This window comes from Apiospora phragmitis (genome assembly GCF_038363925.1).
Source record: "Apiospora phragmitis strain CBS 135458 chromosome Unknown utg000010l:1.0-9815664.0:1.0-9183399.0, whole genome shotgun sequence".
NCBI lineage: Eukaryota > Fungi > Ascomycota > Sordariomycetes > Amphisphaeriales > Apiosporaceae > Apiospora > Apiospora phragmitis.
The window spans coordinates 8,571,138-8,595,791 of record NW_027117409.1 but is presented as its reverse complement, the minus strand read 5'-3'; the positions used below and the strand labels follow the sequence as shown (position 1 = coordinate 8,595,791).

The 24,654-nt window shown below is 52.4% G+C and overlaps 6 protein-coding genes across 6 annotated transcripts; 2 read left to right on the top strand and 4 right to left on the bottom strand.

Annotated features, from left to right (window-relative positions):
* Positions 1–3,768: 3,768 nt before the first annotated feature.
* Positions 3,769–5,537, bottom strand: PG994_012378 (uncharacterized protein; the record flags this gene model as incomplete). The annotated part of the gene is made up of 2 exons (XM_066863787.1): positions 3,769–5,061; positions 5,106–5,537. 2 exons carry the CDS (start codon positions 5,535–5,537, stop codon positions 3,769–3,771), a joined length of 1,725 nt encoding a protein of 574 aa, XP_066712897.1.
* A 7,395-nt stretch (positions 5,538–12,932) lies between these two features.
* Positions 12,933–14,967, bottom strand: PG994_012377 (uncharacterized protein; the record flags this gene model as incomplete). The annotated part of the gene is made up of 2 exons (XM_066863786.1): positions 12,933–13,412; positions 13,477–14,967. 2 exons carry the CDS (start codon positions 14,965–14,967, stop codon positions 12,933–12,935), a joined length of 1,971 nt encoding a protein of 656 aa, XP_066712896.1.
* Positions 14,968–15,658: 691 nt separating this feature from the next.
* Positions 15,659–16,544, top strand: PG994_012376 (ATP synthase subunit 4 mitochondrial; the record flags this gene model as incomplete). Its single annotated transcript, XM_066863785.1, has 3 exons — positions 15,659–15,689; positions 15,773–16,456; positions 16,519–16,544. The coding sequence occupies 3 exons, from the start codon at positions 15,659–15,661 to the stop codon at positions 16,542–16,544; spliced, it is 741 nt and encodes a 246-aa protein (XP_066712895.1).
* Positions 16,545–16,825: 281 nt separating this feature from the next.
* On the bottom strand, positions 16,826–18,515 carry PG994_012375 (HECT-type E3 ubiquitin transferase; the record flags this gene model as incomplete). Its single annotated transcript, XM_066863784.1, has 2 exons — positions 16,826–17,491; positions 17,916–18,515. The coding sequence occupies 2 exons, from the start codon at positions 18,513–18,515 to the stop codon at positions 16,826–16,828; spliced, it is 1,266 nt and encodes a 421-aa protein (XP_066712894.1).
* Positions 18,516–19,003: 488 nt separating this feature from the next.
* On the top strand, positions 19,004–20,382 carry PG994_012374 (uncharacterized protein; the record flags this gene model as incomplete). Its single annotated transcript, XM_066863783.1, has 4 exons — positions 19,004–19,493; positions 19,565–19,986; positions 20,019–20,202; positions 20,273–20,382. 4 exons carry the CDS (start codon positions 19,004–19,006, stop codon positions 20,380–20,382), a joined length of 1,206 nt encoding a protein of 401 aa, XP_066712893.1.
* Positions 20,383–21,209: 827 nt separating this feature from the next.
* On the bottom strand, positions 21,210–23,036 carry PG994_012373 (uncharacterized protein; the record flags this gene model as incomplete). Its single annotated transcript, XM_066863782.1, has 2 exons — positions 21,210–22,219; positions 22,274–23,036. 2 exons carry the CDS (start codon positions 23,034–23,036, stop codon positions 21,210–21,212), a joined length of 1,773 nt encoding a protein of 590 aa, XP_066712892.1.
* Positions 23,037–24,654: the final 1,618 nt, after the last annotated feature.

The window sequence follows — 24,654 nt, the reverse complement described above, 5'->3', positions numbered from 1 at the left end:
AGTACCTAAGTATGACGAATAAGAAGCAGTGGTTTGCAATGTGGGGGTGTAACCCGAGAAAGGGAGGATACTGTGAATCTTAGTCATTCTGAAACACGCGATGATTGACAGCGCGTGGGATTCGAAGGAGGCAGCCCAGAGAATAAACGCATTTGGTTCGTTGCTAGGAGGAAACCAAGGATACTCCATAGAGAGAGAACGAGTGAGGTTGAAGAGAAACGTAACAGGTGCTATTCTCGGTGTAAGTGGCGCTTCTCACTTGTTGGAGCTCTGTCGGCATGGCGGGGTAATTGGGTTGTTTGGTTAGCAGCAAATGGTCCGCGACATTTGCAACTCCGTCCACTCCGCTTTTTGGCCTTCTAATCGTTCGTTCCTTGCGGCCCAGTCCGGCAAAACAGTTCGGTTTTTATGTCCGCGAATAGTGCGATAGGACGGAGATACGGTCATGGGATGACATGGCGCGAAGGGTCCGATTCCTCTCTGCGCCCCAGCCAAGTGGAGAGATAAGCAGGAGAAATTGATTCGCTCGCTTTTACGGGCGCGCGTCGTCGTCACGAACTGTCAGACTTTGGGAAAACCAAGGAAATGCGTTCTTGAAAGGAACGCCCCAGGTCCAATGACGAGATGGAGCTGTATGTAAGTCGCTATTATTTCGGCTCGCTATAGTGCTGCTGCTGCTCTGCCGGAGGAGGGTGAGATGCCAACATGAAACATTAGGGGCAGACCGATCGTTTAATTTAACTTTGGAATGATGATGACTCGTGAGCTATTATTGTATATGATCCTATATCTCCAAGATATTATGGTGTTCGTGTCTGCGATATGACTTCACCGAGGCAAGCGAGGTTAGCGGCCTGCATATGAGTTCCCGGTCAAGTGGTAAGCAAAGAAGATCCAAAAGCCTGCATCTACCTGGCCTAGTCGTCGATCATTTGTCCTCGTGAACCCCAACAGCGTATCTGATGCCTCCTTTGGGATACTCTGCATCGTGATGCGGTCGACCAAATCGGACAGACAATATCCTGTCTCTTTTGGACACTCTCTTCGTGTCTTTCCCCAAGAAGAAGAACGAGGGGGGAAATAAGAGAACCCCCAGGCTTCCCGTCTGGCCGTCACCACACCACTACAACCAGCTGTATCGTCCCCCATCTTCTGCTCAGGAGGGCAAACCCCAGACCAGATAGATGCTTGGCTGCAGTGTGCGCAGTGTGTGTGCAGTGACGGAGCCAAGCTCTCGCATCGATATTGTCCTGCTGGTGGTCGATCATGTCTCCTCCCCCCACATCCCTCCTGCCTGACCTCCAAGACTCCAAGAGCACATACGTATACACCCACCAAATATCACGGCGCATGCAGTTCACACACCCTCTTGGCTCCCTGTTTCCCATCCACTTCCTACATCGTTTGGGTTGATATCGATGCTACCTAGGGACTATTGGAGGTTGCATGCCAGTCTCTGGCGTGTGTTCAGTCTCCGGTAGGGGTCTGCGCCGGGGACCATGACCAGTAACAATGGCAACAACGCTCAAGCTAGTCACTGTCGTAACGGTATATTACGATATAGGATAAAACATCGAGATTTAATCTATATATGTACAGAAGGCAAAGGCACGCTGGAATTTTCCGAAACCTGCTAACTATAGCTCTTTGCCTAGGCCCAACGTACTTTATTACTGCATTAGGCAAGTAGAGAAAAACCAGTACCAAGCAGACGGGGGATGCTATGTTTTGGGAAGATAACCACGGGTAACTCTGGCCTGGATCAAGAGACCAGTCAACCAATCCTTCCGGACACGAGGTCTCGTCACGCACGCAACAACATACCTAATCGTGGCCATGACATGCCTATCTATTCTTTTTCTCTCGACTTACTCACGCTTTTTTCGTGCCCCCCACCCATCCATCCAGCTTCTCGAACCGTTTGACCGGGTACTGTATGTGAAGCAGAACCTTTTATTCTGTTCTGTTTTTTTTTCTCATTTTTCTTTCACCTTTCGCCCAAAGGGGAGTTCGTCGCCAATCATCGTCATTTGTATCCACCAAGCAGAGCGCCTGGACGTTCCACCAGCGCCACCACCAGAAAGGCTTGCCCCCCCTGTATGTCTCAAGGCGAAAAGAAAGAAAGAAAAGAAAGTGTGGCATCACAACGAGCATGTCTCAGCACACATGGCGAACAAGGTAGGTAGAACTAGACTGGCGTGGGGCGTTGTTACTTCCTTGGTTTCTGTCCCTTCACCGGTTACCGTTTGTTTGCTGTATCCTAACCTATTGCTGGGATGATATCAGGGGTTTTTCTTTTTTGGACCATGGTTAGGTTGGGTTACGTTACCCGAACGAAGGTAAGGGACGGAGACTCAACCGGTGCATGTTTCGAATATATACGAAGCGGCTGGCTGTTGTTTCTATCTTGAGCATATTAGTTACCAAGATCCATTCAACAGAGAGAGACAGGGAGAGAAACCAGCTGATAGGCTAGGTATAAAGTTTCGTGTTATAGAGTTCCTGTGGGGAGGGCATAGTGTATACACATTGGTCTTGTAGGATTAGAGCTGCGTCAAAATTACGAAATCAGTCGCGATATAATGGCGCGTAAGTGTCTTGACGTAAAGTGGGAATTCCCAGTTTCATACTGTATTGAGTTCAAGTATAGTCACATGTGCGCGACGTAGTCAGAAAGTGTGGGAAAGTTTGTAGTATGAGAATAGAAGCTTCGTTGTTCGTTATCATTGACGGGTTTCACTTTGTGCTAGCCACAAGAGGTATATGGAGAAAAGGAGGGTTTGTTTGATATGCGAACTGATACAGGCCTTCAAATGTCGCCATACTGTTGCGCTGATTGCGGTTGCTGTCGATATTTTGCTGCTGTGGCTCATTCTCGAATACCAATAACCAAGAAAAATAATAAAGGAGCCAATCGCTGTGGGCTTCGATTTCAGATATCGTCTGATTCGTGCCTCGTAGACTGTTCCATCGCATCAGCCCGCCGCTCTCGCTTGTCCCCCGTCAAACCCATCCATCTGTCGTGAGACATTAATCATCATAATCGGTCGCTCTTCCATCCAAAGAAAAAAGACCCCCTCCTCCCCGCCTGTGCGCATATGCTATTCATAGATCTCTGGTTTTCGATCCTGAATGCAGAGCGGTGCACCCGGCGCATCCCGATATCCCAATTTCCTTCCCTCCCAGAAGGCTGCAGTGAAACCGTTCCCTGTGCAGCCCCCCTGTCCCTATGCCCTGCCTGACCTCCAGGATCGTTATACAGAAGTAATAAGCTGGTGGCCAGAAAGGTCTGGCCCCGCCCTATGTGTTCCCTCAACCGCCCGTTTTCGCCATGCTAAGCCAAAGAGTAGGAGATGGTGTTGCCAATATACTGGCTATTGGACACATCACAAGGAAAATGGAATTCCAAATACAAAATCAAAATGCTGACACGCTTGCTAATTCTCGACACATAAACATGAAAAGAGACACGACCGCAAACAAAAAGGAGACAAGAGCCGATTTCGTTGCTGTGCGTGAGCACACATTTGGTCTGAGTTGTGGTGGTTGCGCGGTGAGCGTCGTGGACTGTATTACCAGATACCAAAAAGGAATAAGGAAACTATCGAATAGAAAAAACCGCTGCGTTGATCGAAAAATTTATCTTCTCGATTTTCTGTCGTCGTTCATTTTGTCATAAATCGTCATGAGTGGGCGTCGTTACTTGCATGGTGATCGCTGTGGGGATTCGCCTCGGCCACCATCCGGGCAAAGTTTCGCACAACGTCTCTAGGGATTTTGTCCCACAGAAGGGAGCGGGTGTAGACATCGGCAGCGGACTGCTTGTCGTTGTTGCGCATGGCGGCAAGGGGACTCGGCAAGGTTGCGCCGGCCCTGGCTCGTCGAGCGCACGGGGGTGTTTTGCATAAAGTCTTGTGATGTGGCACCGTTGTACTGAGCAGTGGTCATGGAGAAGATCTGCTCCGTGGTTTGTTCTTGGGTAGGCTGTGTAAGAGAGTCGCCGAGCTCGCTCAGCATCGACGGTGCGACACCCTCCATGCCACTCTGGAGCTCCATGGGCGTAGCAGTGGCCCAGTTAGTACCCGAGGGCTGAGGCGCAACAGCAGCGGTGACGACGTCAGGGGCGTGTGAGACACCCGCATCCTTGAGCACATTCTCCAAGACGGCCGCCGAGGCCTCGCGCATGTCTTCCGACACTCGCGGGATGCTGGGGGCAGACCGGTTGGACATGACGAAGGCGCCAACAAGGAACAGCATGAAGAGGAGGCCATTCTGGGTGGAAGGCTTCTCAACCTCGGCAGGCAGAGTGACCTCGGGCTTCTTCGCCGGAACGATCTGGACGTCTTGCTTGACATCCTGTTCCATGGCGAAGTCTCCCATGAAGTTCATGTTGTCCCATGATGCATCCATCGTCATACCGTCCATGCCGTTGAATGAAGCGGAGAAGCCGTCGTTGTTGTTGCCGTTGTTGACGGTGGCGGCGCCCTCGAGTCTGTGGACGTGGTCGGTGAGGACGCTGACCTTCTTGCGCAGCTCACCACTCTCGATGGTATGGTTCTGAATGAGCTCTTCCTTCTCCATCTGGAGGTTCTCGACGTGGTTCTGGGTGAACTCGCGTTCACGCATAAGTTGATCGAGTCTCAGGTTGAGTTGGGCGACCTCGTCTTCCAGGTTGCTGATGACCACCGTGTACTGCTTCTTCTCATCCTCGAGCCTCTCGGTGTGCATCTTTTTCCGTTGCCTCGAGTCAAGAGCTGCCTGTCGATTCCTCAAGAGACGCTTCTGCTGCTTCAGCTCCTTGATTTCCTGCTCATCTGTCGATTGAGAGATCAAGTAGTCGATGTTGCTCAGGTTGCGCTCAGCGGGGATGTCGAATCTGGCGTTCTTTTTCCGGATGCCGTCGCCTCGTCGCAGGTCGTTGTGCGACCGGATCATGGGGCTCTCTGGGCGCATGCGCTGGATCATGGCTTGCTGGTTCTTGACATCCTTGCCCATCCACTCCTTCTGTGGGGAAGTTGGTATTGAGTGGTTGTTGGGGCCGACAGACTGGAAGAGGGGAACCTGAGCACCGGGGTTGCTGAAGGGCGTTTGCATGGACATGGGACGTTGTGAGAAGAGGAGGCGCTGCCATCGTAGTCGGCGGGCATGCCGTCGAAGGCCTGGAGAGGAGTGCATGTGCCGGAAGCTTGACCGAGAGACCATTGATTTTGGTTGCCATATCCTTGGCTCTGGTCGACGTTCATGAAGGGGTTGTTAGGCGGGAGAAACGGGTTGTTTGATGGCACGGACTGCATGTCCACGGACTGCCAGTCTTCTGTCTTTGGGGAGAATAATGAGGATGAGACAGCGAACGAATCTCTGCGGCTGCCCGCCATAGGAGGGGACATTTCCAGTCCCGAGTCTATCGCGCTGTGATCCATAATTGAGTCCTCAAAGATGCCATGGTCCTCGTCGTCGAAGCACTTTTGCGCATGCGCCGTGTCAACTGAGAGTGGGTTGGGCTTGAAGTAAGCCGGGACCTGGTAATTGGAGACCATTGCAAGGTGTGGATGTGGTGTGTGCGAGGGAGATGGTTCGAGAGTTGAGGATAACACTCTAACTTGGGTTGTGAGCGTGTGGTTACGCTTTTACTGTGTGTCGAAGAGTATAAGAAGCTGTTGTCTTTCCGTATTAGTGCACTGTTGTGGTCTAAACCTCGGTCGTGGTTTGGGGGCGTTTTCGCAACTTGCAACCCAAATAGAGAAACGCGATTATAGTGTAAAGGTAGAAAACAAGACAACTCGTCCCGTGGCTCTAACGAATGAGGCCCCAATAGCTCGTTCGTGAGATTTTTATGCAAGCAAGCAGAAGGAATGGTGGTTCCTTAAGACTATGCAAGTCTTGCTCTCACTATGTGTGCGAACGGGGGAGGGGGATGGTAGTCTCTCAGAGCGTCGAGACAGGACAAGATAAGAGGCAGTGATAAAGAGGTTGGTGGTGAAAGTAACTTTTGGTGGGGAGGGCGGGAAGCCGGGAAGGGTTTTAAACAGGAAAACTGTATGTATGTATGTTGTAGGAACGGACGGGATCGACTCACACACTCTTCGTTCGGATGAAATGGAGGAGGGGGAGGATGGTCTCCAAGTATTTCACCTTTCTGAACTCGAACAAGGTGAAGAGAATAAAACAGGCGTTGAGAACGAAAGAGGATCTCAGACACAGTCGTCCAGGCTGAGATAGATGTGGTGGGAGAATGTGATGGGTAAGAATAATATGTAGATGGACGGCAAGTATGTCGAGTTGAGTAGCAACGATAAGTTCGCTACCCTTCTTTTTTTCAGATGGGGGCAGATTCTCTTGATGGGATGGAGCAGCAGTTCTTGTACTTAAAGAATGACTGACTGAACTGACTGACCCAGGGCCGGCTTGCGAGTGCTTGGAAGTCAGGTCAGGTTTCTGGACAAGGGTCACCCTTCGACACTAAACCCATTTACCTGCTTAATGTAGGGAAATGGGTATGTAATGGGCTACTACCACTACTACCCGGGAAGGACGAGCCTTGACTGGACTGGGGGGTGGATTGGAGGGAGGTACCCTATGCTGCGTACTTTTACTTTACAATGTCATGGCTACTGAGTGGGGAGCAGAGGGCGCGCGAGACCTCAGACCGACGAACAGGAGCTTTTCGTGCTTTTTAGTATCGCGGGTGGGTAGGGCCTTGCTTGGGTAGGTTAGATGGGATGGGTGGTGGGAGGGGCGTGGGTATGTAACTGTAACTCGACCGTATCTGGTGGTGCGGGAGATTTCACACCCAAGGCCATCCGCAATCCGCAATCCGCATATCGTCTGCTCTGCTTTGCTATTGACGGACTGACTGCCAACCAGACCGTAATGAACTGGTCCGTCTTGATCTCCTCGCGGTCGCATTTCCCTCCTCCATGACTAACCTCATTGAGGCCCCAGATTGGGAGAAAGGTGAGACCCCTACTACCTTTGCGTAGGGGGAGAATGCCCAGTTGTTTTCCCAGATGACCCCATCCAGACGAATAAGACGAGAAGACACAGACCGCATCGGATCGATCCATCACTGTGTTTTCTCTGGATGATGCTCTGTCTGTAACGGTAGGGCGTGCCCAGATTCAAGCTTACACCATATAATCATTATGCCCATCCGTCCCGTCCGTCCGTCCGTCCGTCCGTACGCATAAGACGAAGAGGAAAACCGAGGGCATGATAAAACGGGCAAGTAACTGGACCCCCTAAACGACGGTAGACTTACACGCCCATCATGCTACTATGCGACCAAGATGATAGGGAACCTGGGCCATTCGAGAAATGAAACGGGCGCTAGACGAACGGTTCGGAGTCTACGCAAGCAGGCTTTCCCGAAACGGCCAAAAGCTAGAAGGAAAAGATGGGGGGTGGGGAGCTCGTTTTCCAGTCAGGGAGGCCCTACGGAGCGACAGCCCTGCCGGGAGAGCGTGAGAGCTCGCGCCATGGTCCGTTGGGCATCAATCGCACAAAGATACCGCGATACTTAGACTTTTCGGGTGGTGGTGGTGCCAATTGCTACCTAAATAGTAACATGTACTGTGTATGGCCATGCAACCCTTTTCTCGCACTGGACTACGGAGGACTAACAGCCACTAGAAGCCGTCTTGGGGGTTCCTATTTGTTCCAATGGTTCCGTGGGGTCATCATGACCGCTGACAAGCCTCATGGACTGGCTCTCAACCCTGGAGCGCCCTGGAGCGCCATGTTTGGTGCTGTAGGTAGAGAGATAGCCAAGCCTCTCAGCAATCCTCTGCTCATCAGTGGTCACTTGTTAGGCCTTAAGGGGGGGATCATTTGGAGAGTTTGAGGGATAGGGCTTTGGGTTGCGAGGTGATGAGACTTGGCCGGCGATAGGCCATGATTGCGAGATAGTGTGTGATCTTGGGATGAAATAGAGAATGAATAATCATAATAATACAGGCCCGCCGGCCTACTCATCCGGGCCACTATGCGGGCTGCTGTGGCAGGACTGACCGCAGTATCAATCATTAATCAATCAGTCAATCAACAGGCCGATGCGCGCATTGCAAACATCAGATCAACTCAACCCAAAGCCTAGCTGATGTCACATGATATTCGTTAGATGCCAAATGACTCTACTGGGTGTTTCAGAGCCTGATGACGGTCAACGGGCTCTCACCAACGAGTGTGTGAAGAGCCGATGTGATCGGCCGGAGAGAGCTCTTCTCACAACTTTTACGAGAATGATGCGCGTCATCCCACCTCGTCACACCTGACGGTCCCCGAGGGATGGTATATCAGTTAGTTCTATGGAATCGACACACACCTGCGGCAGCAGGTTGCCATTCTCCTCCAGAAACAGAAAGGCATTGGGCAGGTATACCTTTCTTTGACCTGACCTTTACCTTGGAACCTCGGGAAGGACGGGCGGGGATATCACACACTGTTTTTTCTATCTTGTCAGTCAGATCAATGATGTGAGACCAGGAGGTCTGGCAGGCGATCTCTGAACCCCTGCCACAGCTATTAGATCCCAATCTCCGACCACCACAAACTGTGCACACTGTAGCTATCAATTATCGTATTGCAACCTTCTCCAGCTCCTCTTCTTTTTCTCCCCGACCTTGCTAATGACTGTTCCAAGCAGGAGGCTGAACTGTTCAGCCAAGAGAAAAGTCTGCCGTCTCCGTCATAAACGGTCGAGATGCACCTACCACACTACTGCTGCCAACCTGCCAACGCTGGGAAAGCTGATCCCAGCACGAGCTTCCGGTTTCTGCTGTGATCTCTCCCTAGATGGGGAAGGCTGGAATCGAATCCGGAAACAAGCTGAGCACAGACTATGGAGCCTGAATGTCCACTACTTGTGTAGCTCTTGTTTGACATGGAAGGACTGGAAAAATAAGGCCCCGCCAGAGCTACAGGCCGTGGCGCTATGTATCCGGGAGCTACAGGGCTAGCTCTGCTTTGTTTGACCGACTATTCAATGGAAGAACGAAGCGAAAGAAGGAAAAGAAGAAGAAGAATTCCGGGGTACCAAGGCTATCCCAACCTGATACCTCTATTTACACTTCCGGCAGGAGGAGAACTACGCGTCCCAGGAGTAGTAAGCAGACCCCGATCTTTCTCCAGCCTCCGCGTCTCGAACTAAATGCTGTAAAACCACGGTGCAGATTCAGAACATAACACTACGCGCATTGACTCCATGCGCATATGCCGCGCTGGGCTGAGGCTGGTGGAGAGTCGTCGTCCCATATAGAGTCTAGACATCAGACCAAACATTTCGAGCTTGAGCCAAACAGTAGCGGAGAGACCGACCAGACTTCATCTGCGTGATCTTATTTGAACCAGGCATCAGATTGCTCTGCGCCCTTGCAAGCAACTAGGAGAGTGGTTTTTTCTCTCTGGAGCTCTCTCTCGAGTCTCGCTTCATTCCGGGTCTCTAGTTCCCATTGAGGCTTAGGGGTTGAGCTGATCAACAATGGCCGATATCCAGACCGCGTATCAGATGCCATCAAGGTGGGCCAGTTGCTCATGCCCGCGTCGCGATGCATCTGATCCTCAAAGGCATACGTACTGTGACTGCAAACCTCAAATGTATACTGTAGATGCTGCATCGGGCAAATGGGTCGTATAAGCAGCAACAGCGCCAGCCTCTTATTCTTCAGAGTTTGGTTGGCAGGAGAAGATGCGAAATCCGCCTACACGGTATACTCGGACAGCGTGGATCTTCCGGTGATGATGTGATTACCGTCCATCTTCAGTCCATGTGACCGCGAAGAAGAGGGACAAAACGCGTCTCCTTCACAGATCTCGTACTCATGGGGGCGGGACACCCGGCACCCCGGCAGGATCGAGACTCCTCATGACCGTGGAGTTCGGCCCTGGAGTTGACGAATGGCCATATTCTGGCGCAGATCCTTGGCGATAGGTTCTTCAGGATTGTGGCCGGGCCACTGCGTGAATGACGCTATTCAGATGCCGGTGGGCTGGTTAGCTAGGCATGTAGCATGCTGCATGGATGAGCAATAGCAAGCGCTATGGCCAGAAAACGGTCTCTGTATCTCTCACTTGCGAAATCTCAAATCAAAACAAGGAGGGTGAATGAGGTAAGGCTCGTGCGAAACGAGATCCAGTACAGTGTGTAGTTTCTATGACGCACCCAGACAATCCCACTGACGGGGAACTCGAGGAGCGGCTCCCGTTTGGACGGAAGCTGGGCGGAAGGTGGGTTTGGGCCGTCCAGTCTCGCGCTCTCACACTCACCGACAACTCTGCAACCTGCTGAAGGAAGGGTCGCGGTCGTTTGCAAGTACCAAAACGAGCAGGACGGATTGAATGAAGGGGACCGACTGGCTGAGCAGCGAAGCATTGGGCACGAACTACCAAGATGTGTGTGATAACGGGTCGCATAAAAGGCCGGCCCGTCACATTTGCACATTTTGGGAAACGACGCCCCCGTTCGTGCCAGGGCGTTTTTGCGTCTTGACTGGCCGGCCATGCCCAGCTGCCCAGTTTGGCCCACGGCAACGGAAGTGAGGAACCGTAATCGACGATTTCATTTTCCCCTCCATCCTTAGCACTGTATGAACTGTTTGCAGCTGCATTCCCTTTCTTTTTCTTCCGTCGCGCGCTTGACCCGAATGAAATCTGAAATGGTCGTAGTCGATATGCACACTCGACATTGGACGAGAGATTGGGCGCTGAACATGGGGCGGTGAGTGATCAGTGAGTCGTCTATTGGAACCCAAAGCGAGGGGATTCGCTCGTTCGTGCGGACAAGCAATCTATCTTGGCCTAGGATGAGATGCCCTCAGCTCACTTTTGGCACCAACCCGTCGGTTGCTGCGGCGGTGTTTCCTTTCCCGCCAAGACCCAAGAAAAATTATCAGTCGTCGTCGCCTTGGCACAATGCTCCCTGTGGCTTGAGCTCTCTGAGCGCTGCCGGTGCTAGTAGTAGCTGGACTAGCTGACAGTAGGCTTGCTCGCTATTACGAAGCCTTCCGCACTCAGCCCTTTTCTCATCAAACGCTCTCTATGCACTGTGCACCCAACGGTGTGCCTTGCATGTTCAACTAACGCCTTAGGCGATTTGCTAAGCAGAGATAGTTCCTTCCTGTCTCCCGGTAGCCTGTGCTCGAGAGATCGTCTATCCCGGCATATCAGACGACGCACGACGTGACGACGGGCTTCAAGGCATGAGCGTATAGTTACTATTTCCGTCTTCCTCTCTAATGCTTATTTCCTAGCCGTTACAAGTAGTGAATGATCGTTCTTTCGGAAACTCCTGGGAGAAACACCGAATGCAATCAAGCCAGTGTGGAGAGTGCAGGAGATAGCGTACGAAAGGTGCGTCTTCTGCTTAGAAAGCATTGGATAGATGAAGGGAAGGATTAATGGATGCTTGGTTTGTTGGCCATTGCGTTTTACAACTTGGACCCTGTAGATTTTCCCCGTTTGCAGCGGGAGTCAAGATCGTTTGTTATCGCTGACCAACGACGACATCGTGCCCGCCCACCCAGGTCATCGTGACTCGTTCCTAGCGGGCACGACATGCCGATTCAGGGTTAAAGGAGCGAGGGAGACCGGCGGGGGTTCCATCGTAGAAAAAAACGCGGACGCGTGCCGGCGAGTCGGTAGCCCAGCCGTGCTCCGCCGACCGCTCTGTCATTGGGCCTGGAGAGGTCCAGGTCCTCTCACGAGCTTGCGGAGAAGGACACGGACGGGCACGATGGCTTCCTACTACTACGACCTACATGCCTCTCACAAGTTCCGATGGGCTTGCCTCGGACCCGTGCCAGGTACTCACTACTTCCAGACTCATGATACTCGTGAAGGAGATTTGGCCGAGGAAGGAGTGAGGGGTATGCAGTCGAATTGACAATCTAGAATCTTCACCTGCCAGATTTCCCCGGTGAGACCCAATAGAACTTACGAAAAATACATTCACCGCCAAGCAGGTATCCCAAGCTGAAACACCAACGGCTGAATTTGGAGATGCTAGGCGCAAGTCAAGACGCGAACTCTGAACGCGCAGGCACTCAGCCTCTTCCTTACCAAGATGGTTACGAGGATGGGTGAAGTCAAACGCGAGAGCCGCCCTAAGACTGACGCTACGAAGGAGCGTGGGACTACCATGCTTGGGAAGATACGATGGCTTCGTTCGGTTATCTGACCACACAGCTTACGCGTTATTCTAGAATCCTGTGCGCCCCGGACACCCGCAGGATTAGTGTGGCAGTTAAGTAAGGTACCCGGGGCAACGACAGAGAGCGTGCCGGGCGCATGTGTGACATCACGTATAGCCTCAGGCATCGGAGGCTATCCTTGTATAACCGTCCATTTAGACTCCTCGCCACTCGATAACAGGAGTCCATTATATGGGCTGTATACGAAAGGATCGTGCTCAGAAGACGTCAAGACAAGGAATTATGTAGACACCCCAGCCTTGCCGAAATAACCGGGGTTGGGACGTCTGATTGCTTCCAAAAATTCCAGCCCGGCCGCAAATCCATATGGCGGTGTAGGATGAGAAGTCACCAGTATCCGTATCGAGCACCATTCTCTAACGAAACAGGTAATGATTCCGAAAAGCCACTCATGGATCATCATGATGGGAAGAGCTTTTGCTTTCGACCTGGTCCAGTCGTTGCGATTAAGAGCGGCGATTCTGAAACAGTAGAATAGTTGCCCAGCATGAACCCGAATTCGTGTCACAAGCCGGTATCTCGATGCTTCAATTAAACTGGTGTTGGCTATTGATAGATCTGATTTCATGTGTGTGCCGTGCCTTGCATTCATCCCGTAACACGTTGCTCCCTACATTCTTCTTGTCGGCCGGGAATGTTGTTGGGCGCCACAACCAACTGCTCGTTGTGTCATCAGTTCATCCCGGAGCCCATCCTCCAATGTTCAATGATACGAATGACAAAGTTGAGTCATGGGGGAGGTTGTACGTCACTCTGGGCACATGATGATGTATTACCCAACTGGTTTCGATAAGGACCACGGCCACAATGCATGTGTCCATGCCTGACATGCTCGCACAGTTCCAGGTAGGTAGGTAGCTGCTCCCTTGCTATCGTCTCACGGTCCCAGTACCTATGCTCTAATCGCCACTCGTTGTGTCTGCCGATAGCGATGCCCGGAGGGACTGCCTGGTTTTGGCCCGCCGGGCGATAGCAGCGGCACAAGAATACTCCAGTCCACTCACAGGTCATCGAGTCCTTAGTATCTGCCCAAGCAATCGGCTTAAGCTGCTTACTTGGACCGCTTCCTATTCCGAACCCCCAGATCTTGGTAAGAAGATTGTCCTCGACACCAGAAGCTGGGTCCTGTGGCAGAAAGATTCTCTTGGGTATCATAAACTCTACTACAGGCGGCTTCCTGACCTGTTTTGAGAGTTCCGCATCGAGAAGCTGAAGAAATATTAGTATCAGTAAGACCACAAAAGTGTGCATATGGTTTTAGGGGTACACTTACACTACCATAGGAATGATCGAGGAAATCCTCGCTGTTATAGCTTTGCTTAGTGAACTGCTCTGATAGTATTCTCGCCAGTGTTGCCACGTTGGGATGGAAATGATACTGCAGCTGCACTATTTCCCATACGCAGCTATCAATCGCATTTGTCTTCATCGGATCTGGTTCACTGGCGTCGAAAGGGTCGTTGAACCCCTCGTTCTCAATTAAGGCTTTTTCCTCCTTGGTTCTCGGCACGCGATGCATCATGAACGTGCAAGACGGATGGGCCTTGAAAGTGTTATACATCCAGGGGATCACCGCAACGATAGCCGCAGGAGGCGCATTGAGGGCGAGCCGTGCCAGCCTCTTTATAAAGCTACTAACGAGGACTGCAGGTAAATGCGTGGATTGGAGGAATGTGTCCATCAGCCTCAAGAATCGAGATCGATGCTTTGAATGTAAGATGTCATTGTCCAACAAAGAGTATAGCTTTTGATAGAAGGACGGGTAGTCGAGGTTCCGATGTTGTATAAGGTAGAAGACGCCGGACAGGGCGAGGATTGAGATGCTGCCCCCCGCGTCGTACGAGTCCGTGAGGAAGTCGGCCAGGAACTCAGGCTGAGTGAACCAAGGAGCGATCGACCGTGTCATGATCTGAAGCACCTGCTTTCTTTGATCCCTATTAGGGCCGAGTCTCAGAGCTGCTAGCCACGCCACTTGGCCTAGTCTTTTCTGCTGAGATAGTACCGTAACTGGGTGCTTCTTCGGTGGCTTCTCGAGGTAGAACTCGCCCATTTCCTCCATCGTGTCGGGGACATATTCGAAGAACGATAGTATCTCGAAAGCGTTGTTAAACAGAGACTCCCGTGTGGATTGAGAGCTTTCGTCTGCGCCAAAGACATCGTTCATAGCCTTGAAGGCGTAATAACGAACGTCACAGTATTCACCGAGGTGCTTTTCGCAAAACTCTTGCCGAAGATCCTCAGATCCGTTGAAGATTATCGCGTGGACGATGTCCTTCAAAAACGGCTCAGGGAAGCTGTATTCATCCTTGTTGTCTCGGTATTGTCCCTCGGCCTTCAACACGCGCATGGCTAGCGTGAGCGCAGTTGATTCAGTATCTTCCTCGGCTAGAGCGTCCAGCAAGATACCCTCGTAATCCACCAATCTGTCCTTGAGCCACTGGATGACAATGGTTTCCTTCTCTGATTGATCGGCCTTTTTCGTCATGGTGCCCTGGGCGAGGAGACGCAGGAAAACCCTGCATAACGCCACAGTAGCGATAAGAGATGATTCACCATCTTTCTTTTGCCTTGACAGATCTAGTAACCTCGTGATGTTATTGTAGTTCTTCTTCGATTCGAGGATTCCGTTCTCGAGGAGTAGGATTTCGGCCTGCGCGTTGTCTTCCTCATCGCTGCCGCTTTCTGATCGCGCACGCTTCTTAGGTTTCTCCACGCCTTTCGAGCGTTTCCTCTTCAGAGGTACGTCTGCCGTTTTGCTCGGCATCTTCAGTTCGTCGATGGGTGTTGCCTCAAATCGTAGTTGGAGCGCAAGGCTAGTCGTCGATAAAGAGCGATAGTAAATTATTTTTTGGCTGTTATCTCTTATCAGCTGGATAAGGAAATGCCTGGAATTACAGCATCAGTGGATTGGGTAGCGAGCGAGCAAGGTTGAATGAACTCTATCGACGGAGAATTGACGAGTGATTTGTGGCTGAGAATACCTAGCTGGCAGCTGCCGATACCTGACAGGATGAATCAGCGGACAGCTGGACTGGCTCTAACCTCCTCGTACTGAAAGTGCCTGCAGCTGCACCATCAATTGACAATCCTTGAATTGAATCGAGTGTTTCATATCACATTCATTGTAATCATCCTCATATCGTATCCTCTGGTATTCCAGGCCTTTCTTTTTCTGGTTCTTCTGATTGTAATCATCCTCATATCGTATCCTCTGGTATTCCAGGCCTTTCTTTTTCTGGTTCTTCTGATTGTAATCCGGAGTGTCTTGTTCGGGCGGACAAGCAGGTCCCCAACTTCGAAGGAAGGCCTCGGAAGAAAAGGTTGCCGACCTGATCCGAATCGCAGAGCTTCCCAAGCGGACCCACAAGCAATCCTGAGAAAAGAACCTCACTTTCCAAGCAACACCAATCGCCTCGCCTCGCCAGTACACCTCCGCATCACCTCTCCATCTCACAATGGCCTCCCGCTTGGCAAGAACCGCCTTCGGTAAGTCAATTCGTATCGAGGTTTCTCGCAGGAGCCTCAATTGCCTCGTCTCGGTGCCGCGCTCACACTTCTCTTCTCTGTAGGGGCTGCCCGCCTCCGACCAGTTGTCTCTTCGCGAGCACTGCCGGCCCTCGCTTCTTCCGTCAGCGCCAACCGATATGCCTCTAACGTCCCGTCCAACACCCCGGACCCGAAGACCAAGGCCCAGTCCATCCTGGACTCGCTGCCCGGCAACTCGCTGCTGTCCAAGTCGGCCATCCTGTCCTCCGCGGCCGGCCTGTCCATCTACGCCATCAGTAGCGAGTACTACGTCGTCAACGAGGAGTCCGTCGTCGCCTTCTGCCTGCTGAGCGTCTGGGGCGCCCTCATCAAGTACGGAGGCCCCATGTACAAGGAGTGGGCCGTGGCGCAGAACGCCAAGATCAAGGGCATCCTTAACGCCGCCCGTGCCGACCACACCCAGGCCGTCCAGGACCGCATCGACAACGTCCAGCAGATGGGAGGCGTCATCGACACCACCAAGGCTCTCTTCGAGGTCTCCAAGGAGACCGCCCAGCTCGAGGCCAAGGCCTACGAGCTCGAGCAGACCACCGCCCTGGCCGCCGAGGCCAAGACCGTCCTGGACTCGTGGGTGCGCTACGAGGGCCAGGTCAAGCAGCGCCAGCAGCGGGAGCTGGCTGAGAACGTCATTGCCAAGGTCAAGAAGGAGCTTGAGAACCCCAAGGTCTTGCAGCAGATTCTTCAGCAGAGCGTTGCCGATGTCGAGCGTAAGTTGCTATAATTATCATGGAAATAGCCAGTTTCTCCAGTCACTAATCGTTCTTAATAGGAATCGTCTCGGCCAAGCCCCAATAGACGGTGGACTAGATAATACCAGGAGCTGAGCAAGGATTCCCTTTGTTACCACCACCCGTGTTCATATACACCTTGTGCATTAGTCAAAAGAAGAGCCACCATAAAACTAGCTGTGCCACTTTGCGTGATACAACCGCATAACCGTATCGAAAACCAGTTATATGTAGCCTCTGTCCCCCAATGTGATGTCCATACCGAGAGTCACTCCTAAAATCTGCATTGGGATTAATTCTTAAATGGTCATCGTTGGTGACTATGTGCCTAATATGCTTGATGCTAAGCTAATTGCACTCTCCCTTCCACTTCTCCAGCAACCCTATCCTCCACTGGTTAAAGTTCCGCACCCGGCTAGGCAGATAACCGTTACTCAATTCCAGCTCCTTCCGTAGCTGTGCGGCGGCGGCCGCCGGCAACGTGATGTCCTGCACGTCCGAGGTCATGGACTCGACCAGCTTGTCGGCCTCGGCCTGGCCGACGAAGCGGTAGAAGACCTTGACGGCAGACACGGGCCTCTGTTCCGGGCGCTGCTTCGTGGAGGTGAAGGTGATGTCCTGGTTGAAGAGCCAGATGTGAAGAAGCTGTTGCTGCTGCTGCTGCTCTTCAGCGGCAGAATTAGTAGTAATGGAGGGAATGATGACGGTTTTGGAACAGGCGGAGCTTGAGAGGGTCGCTAGGAGCATGGCGCTCACGCATTGCGATAGACTGGGCTGGGGGGCTGCGGAGGAGATTGTGCTGCTGCTGCTGCTGCTAGTAGGGCTCTGGATCGATATGGCCCATTTGAAGAGCGTGATGGACATCTGGTCCTGGTGAGAGACGCCTATCTCGCAGTGGCAGTTACTACAAGACATAGGATTCCCTTGGTTTGCTAAGCGAGTTGAGCCATTGCTGGGTCTGGATTCGGTGTTCTCTAATTGCAGACTGTCACTCGAAGTCGGCATTGTTGATGGCTGTCCACAACGTAGTTAGCACATGCATAATAAGATGCTGGGCTTCTGTGTGGACAGAGATGATTCTTGGTGGGCCAGATTATTTGTATTATTAGAGGGCTCGACTTGTACTATTATACATGAGGATGTGAACAGGAACCTGTATATAAATGTACCTATGGTAAATCCCAAGCTTTCCACGTCCAAAGAAAGTCCCGGTGAAATACAAAGGCGACTCGTGGCAGAGAACAGAAACCAATCCCATAGTCCCGAAGAGCCTAGGGTTTCGGTAACTGCAAGCCGAAAATAGAGCCAAATCATTCAATCTAGGGTATGAGTATCGGTGACCACGCCACTGAAATGTGTATGAAGCTGACTTGGCCACCTTCTATATACCCACGAAGCGGTAAATAAGGAAAATCACAGCATGGAAAATGGAACTTACGGTAACATTGGAGCAGTCGCTCTGGGAGAACAATAATGAGGTCAAGTCCATGAGACCAACCCCGGTTTGCCCCGAGAGCCTCGAGTTGGCGCCGTAGCCGCGGGATGCAAGACCTTGGTTGTCGTGATGCTCATGGCCGTGCGGTTTGTGGCAATGCCAGAACTCCATCATCTCGGCCCAGTTTTCGCTCGGCAGGTCCTTCCAGGTCTCGATCCTCCCTTCCGCAACGAGCGGAGTCTGGCAACCGCGACAGTAGATCGAGGAACGCGGACTCAGGTCTTGGGCAGACCAAGGCGTTGTTGCCTGGGCATCTGGTGCTTCGCGACGCTGGCTATTGCGCGCGGGCCCGAGAGGAAGACTCCATTGGTGACACCGGGTTTGTTTGTTGTGCACTCTCAAGAACTGCGCTGCATCTTCCGCAGATACTACCTGGCCAGGAAGCTTCACCGTGTTTTCAGTTTCATGATTACCAACCGTCAGGCTCAGGCTATCTGCCGAGACGGATGCTATGATTGCGTTTGCTCCATCACATGCTACAGATACCCGCCCGACGTTGGACAGAAGTTCAGCGTAGATGAGTATATCGTCCGACTGGAGCATTTCGGAAAGTTGTTGTTGTTGAGGAATTGACGGCGGATATTTGTAGCGCGGAGCAATTGGAACTCAATTACAGAACAAGGTTTGGTCGGATTTAGGCGGCTTCCGGGTTTAGCCTAGTGCTGGAGCTTGAGCTTTAGGGGGGCAATGGGGGGTCGCATTTCGGACTCATCGGTGCTAGAAGTCAGGTGCTGAATCGTCGACCCCTCTAAATAAAGAATAGAAGTTAGCTCTCGCCATCTGCCCACACTTGCATCATAGGAAAGTAACATTTGAAGGTAATACATTTCCCCAACTACCGCTATCATATATATTCGTCTGATGACCCGACCTTGACAGCAGTTGGACATTTTCTTGTTCATCCATATCTACGCCGTAGGAGATGAGCTGCGAATGATACAAGAACAGCATTGCCTTGGAGCTGTTTCTATACAAAGCCATATCACCAAGTACAAGCTGCCATTGGTCCGAACCGTACCCCTCAACCCAAAATGGCTTCTCTACTCTCCTATGTTCCTATTGTCAATCGGTTCATTAGCAACAGCGGGGCTGTTCAATCCATTGACCTCCCACCCGTCAAGGTCCATGAGCTGGAGTCGTCGCCAGAGAAGCGGACGAGAACGCTCAAGCACCTGCTCAAGGCAAACCATGTAAACCACTCCGTCACGTACGGCCCCAACTACTTCCACAACCACACTCCGCACATCCTCGGCTCCGCCTACATACTGGGCGCCAATGAGAACCAGCAGCATAAGATCTACGAGGAAGAGATCAAGGAGCTGGACCCATGGAAGCCGTCACCGGCGGAGGTTACGGAGGGCGACTGGCGCGACTTCCTCGGCGACAAGGAATACCAACGAGCCTACCTGGACTTCTTCGAGGATAACCTGGCCAACAAGGACAGCTACGACTGGAAGAAAGTGGTGCAACGATTCATGTTCGAGGGCGAGGAGCCGCTGGTAAACTGTCTTATTAGTGGTCGTAAGTTTTGGAGGCCCGCCGCCGACAATTCGAGCTCATCTGTAATCCAGTCAGGCTAATTTGAGTCGCAGTTGGTCACCCCTTAATCCACTTGGGATATGCCTTCGAGCTGGACAGCAGGCAAGTCGGCATGGAGGCTCTCGTCATGACCTCCGTCTCGTATGATTTCTTGCACAAGTATCTGGACGACCCGTCCTATACCAAACCCTCGGCCAGCAGTTCTACTTCTCCCCCCGGGCTGCTTGAGAAGATGAGGAACGACAAGAGACTGGACGGCCTGTTCGAGAACCCAGGCCCCGACAATATCGACGCCGTGTTTGAGAAGCACGAAGACCTCTTGCTGGAGTACTGGAACGCCTGGACGTTTGAGGACCCCGTGAAGCAGTTCCAAGAGTCTCAGGAGGCAGCCGTGGCTTTCCTAGTCGGTTCCGTGCCGCCGGGGGCACACTCGTACAATTTCTTCATCTGTCATATCTTGACCACGAGCCACGCCGTGCGCATCCTGCTCCCGTCACACCGAAAAAGTTCCACATCAACGTGGTGCGGCAGTGGTGGCTTCTGACAGTCACCCTCTACATGTCCCTCGACAGGCCCAAGATCGACTTCGACGACTACGTCCGCCCCGGGGACTTGAAAGGAAAGCAGTGGAACTACGTCGTGGACAAGGCTCTCAATGGGCCCTATAGCACGGACGCCCATGTTGTGAAAGGTGAGACCCGCCGTCACGCAATTTGTCGCAGCATAGATATGGGGAATAAAACTGACAGACAGCACCACAGCCGTGAGAGCGATGAAGGAAGCAGCAGAGACGTGGGGAGATGTTCAGGAAAAGTATTTGGCCGCGGCCGTGCGATTCGTGGATGATTTCAGGGGATGGAAGTTCGACTAACGGGAGTAATGCTTGACCAGCGGATTGGGGTTTAATTATTGATTCGCGCCAAAACTGAGGTACTGTGGGATTCAACGAAGCCGGGTTTACTCTGCTCTGGTCATAATGATATATTGGTCTAATGGGCGCGTGGGATTGGAGTGTACATACTTATCGTTGCAACGGTATCGACGGGGCCAATGCATACATCAACAAAAAAGCCTTCCCTTCGGGACGAAAAATATATTTGGTTTTCAACCCAGGAATATCGTCTTGCGCAGTGAGTTACCTAGCTTCCGCGTCCTGGTTGGATACTTGATGTTCCTGGGTGCCCGCCTTCTTTGAATCGCGACCCCCTTTTTTGGAATATAATTTGGCAAATCTAACGATAGTACACATATCGTCCCCGTTAGAACAAAGAACGGTAGTTGATTATCAACATCCTACTACCCTTTTGAAGCAGGTAATCACACTTTCATGTAGTAGACGCTGGTCGAAATCATGACCAATGTCGAGACCCTTAAGACGCCTATTCTCACCGGATTGCTGTCCATTTTTTGTATCTGTGGCCTTTTTATTATCTCCTTATGATCCGTATTCCCCCCTTTCTGAATATTCCAGGTCTAGCTAACAGTCTGTCCCGGGTATATGTGTGTGAGCGAACTCTCAAAACTCCCATATCCAGAGGCACTTGAGATTCGATCTAACCTAATAACTCTTGTCTGCCACATGTTCTTTTTTCACTTGCTTCTGCTCCGTCCGTGTCTAACCCAATCCATTCCGAATTATCCAATTCATCAGTCATCATTACACACCGTTTTTCTTTCTCTTTTTCTCTCTTCTCCGTATTACATCGCAATGCCAGTATCCCACCAATGCCTCCCCCAATGCCACGTAGGCATCAGCCAAGCCCCCCACCGCCACCAGTCCGCGCCGGGCGTCCCGAGCCCGAGCATGCGCGCAAACGAGAAGGGCACGGGCTCCCACAGCCAGAGCCCGCAGCGGCCGAAGTCGTCGAGCAGGAACGAGCTGATCAGGTGCATCCACGCAAAAGTAAAAGCGAGGTTGCCGGCACGGCGCAGCCAGCGCGGGGCGTGCGCCTGGATCGGCGCCCGGAGCAGGTGCCGGGCCAGCGTGCGCTGAATCTGCGCCCCCGCGCCCGCGAGCATGAAGAATATGGGGGGATCCCAAGGCCGCGACTTGGGCACCGTCGAATAGCTCCCCGCCGCGTGAATGACGCCCGACAAGCCAAAGGCGACGAGGGCGCCGACAAGGGCGTGCACTGGCGAGCCCCTCTTCAGGTAACCCTGGCGTACCAGCCAGTTCGTCGGGGCCGCAAATCCGAAGCGGAAGGTCTGGTGCCACCACTGGCCCCAGAACCCCTCGAGACCACGATCGAGCACTCCAGCGACGAAGGAACCGTTGGCGGTGGGGAGGTGCCAGGGGTCGGCGCGGAAGCCGAGAACGAGCGGGCCGAAGCAAGTCAGCGCGAGCGCACCGGCGCTGAAGCACAGGTCGATGGCGAAGAGGATGCCGGGGAAGCAGATGATGGTGCGCCGGAGTGCGACGGCGGCCGGGGGCAACGCGGCGAGGTTCGCGGGCAAGGGCTCGCTGTGCTCGGGTCCCAAGAGGAAGTACGGATCTTGGGTCATCAGCGTGGCGCAAAGGTCGACAATGAGATAGCACGGGATGATGCGGGTAGTGATGCACCGCACGATGAACTCGGTGCGCGTTCGGTAGCGTACATACCCCTCCGGGGTGCTGTTGGGAATGACGTCGAGTGGCTCCTGGGTTCTGCCATCGGCCCCTATAGGAGGGGGATAGTAGGGTGGTATAACACGGATTGCCCAATTCCAGCCTGTTTCGCGGTCAGGAAAAATTATCTAGTAGCATCGACCACGGACTTGCTTACCTGTCATGCGCATCTGGCAAGCCATGTCAAATGCCCAATCAAAACGTGCCAGGAAGGGTGCGTCTTCCGGGTACTCCTGCCATTTATAGAAATACTCTTGTCCATGGATTGCCTTATTGGCCCCCTGAGATTCGGCCACCGGCTCGAGAGAGCATTGATCAAGTTTCTCTGGGTGTCTTTCCCTTAGCCCGTTAGGTACGTGTCCATTGGTTGCATGTCCGTTGGAAAACGCCGCAACACCATTTGCTGTTCTCGTCTCTGTAGTTGTCTGTGGCCCATGGCCTTTAGAATGGCCGTTCAGGTGCTTCGCGCCATTGCCATTGGTCTCCGAGGCCTGCTTTGGGTAGCCGTTGCCCTGCGGCACTCCATTCGGTTGGGGCGCTGTCGTCGTGTACCTCTCCACCCGTTTGGCGTCCCATTGAGGTCTCGTCCAGACCAGGATACTGAATACATGGATGGTACTCCAGGCAGCAATGAGTCCGGAGCAATAGCCCATAGCCGGGTTCCCACTTGCGGTACACGCGACCATCCGCACATTGCAGCAGAGGCAGAGTGCCAGAACCAGCCAGCGAGCATGGTAAAGCCAAGGGCGCTGCTTATGGGGAATGGCCAGATATAACGGGGGAATGACCAGCGTGGACAGGAAGTGGAAGGCAAATAGAAAGGGGATTTTATTCCCGGCATCGATCTCCTGCTGGGCCATGTCGCGATAGAGTTGACGGTAGGTATCTGCTAAGTCAGCACCGCCGATGAGGGGGGTCATTTTCCCCGACGGTTTGTACCATGCAATGCACGGCCAAGGGGGGTATAGCTTGATGATCTAATCCCTCCAAGATCTTAACTCAAAGCCGTCTGAGATGGTTGCAACCTTGATTCGTCTATACCGTTGTACTCCTGAAATAGCAACGATACGATTTGCGAGGGGGAGCAGGGTAATAAATAAAAAAGAATGATGGAGCGACAGAAGTAGTTAATAATGATGTTAGATTAGGAATAAGAAAGCATAAGCACATGCAGGCAAGTAAAGATGTGTAAGTATGGAACACGCGACTCTCGAAAGACGAGAGAGTTGTATGCTAGCGGGCAGGCAACCTGGAACCGGCACTCTTTTCGCAATCGATGATGATGATGTCGGGTTCGCACCCGGAGCTGCCCAGTATGGAGCACGACTCGTCTGGTCCTCTGTAACATTACTGTAGCTGTGATCCCGTCTTTGTTCCACAGCGGCAAATTCCCACTAGTGCCGGGCTTCCAGCCCATAATTCTGTCACCACTCACCAGCCCTCCCAGCCTTGCAGTGTTCAAGTTCATGACAACCGATCTTACCTACATAAGTTATACATGTAAATTTGTCTCAGATCTCTTGATGAGGATTCATACGTATGTTTAGGGCTTGTCTACACCTCGGTCCAACCTCGTCAATGCACAGTAATCAATCTAGGCCTTTTGGTTGGGATAGCCATATCAGACTTGCATATGTGATGCTGGGTACGGGGTTTTAGATATCGTCCAAAGTCCAACGGGACGAGGCAAGTATCCACCGAGACCGGCGGGAGTCGGGTCCTGACGTCAAACCAACCCGCCATATGTATCGGTTGCAATAAGTCGCGCCAAGTTGTGCGAGTATTGTCATTTTAAATCACAGCATGCCCAAGTACTACGCTCAAGAAAGATTAATCTGGCTATGAGAAGCTAGGAGCCTTTAGGAGCCTCACCCCGAGTACGTGCAGCGCAGCGCGATTTCCACCCATGCAGGTTTCCAGTGCGCTGGTACCACCATCGTGCGCCACAACCGACGATCGACCAGCACCCAACCTCGGGTTGCAACCCTCTGCCACGGTAGGCTCCGAGTCAGGCAGGTATCGCCTGCGCCGATGGGCTTCGAATCACGAGCTTACCGAACCATCCGATCAGGTCCGAAGGCTCTACCAGATGAGCAACCATACAGGTAGGTTACTTTGTCTCGGATAGCGAAGCCGCGTAGGAACCCTACCCGGTTTCATTAAGGAAGCGGGAGCATACCGAATGAGGCATCCGAGCACCCGGTGCACGAGAAGTCCAAGACACCACTAAATTGGTAGATAATTCCCTGTCTTACCCTTGCACATATCCACCCAGCGGCATTCCTATCACATTCTATGGTTGCCCAAGTATGACCTTGTTGCTCAGAAAAGCACCCCACGTTATGAAGCTCCCCCCACGGTGATTACTTCGTAGACGGTAGAGCCACCACTGCTTCTACAGAACCTCATCGCGACATATGATCGTCAGTAAAGTAACAAGAACCCTCGGATATAGCGTTTTCCAACCGAGCTTCGGCGGTAGAGCCGAGCTTGTCCAACGCGACGGGAGATGAAGACTGCATCAGTACGGGGGCCACA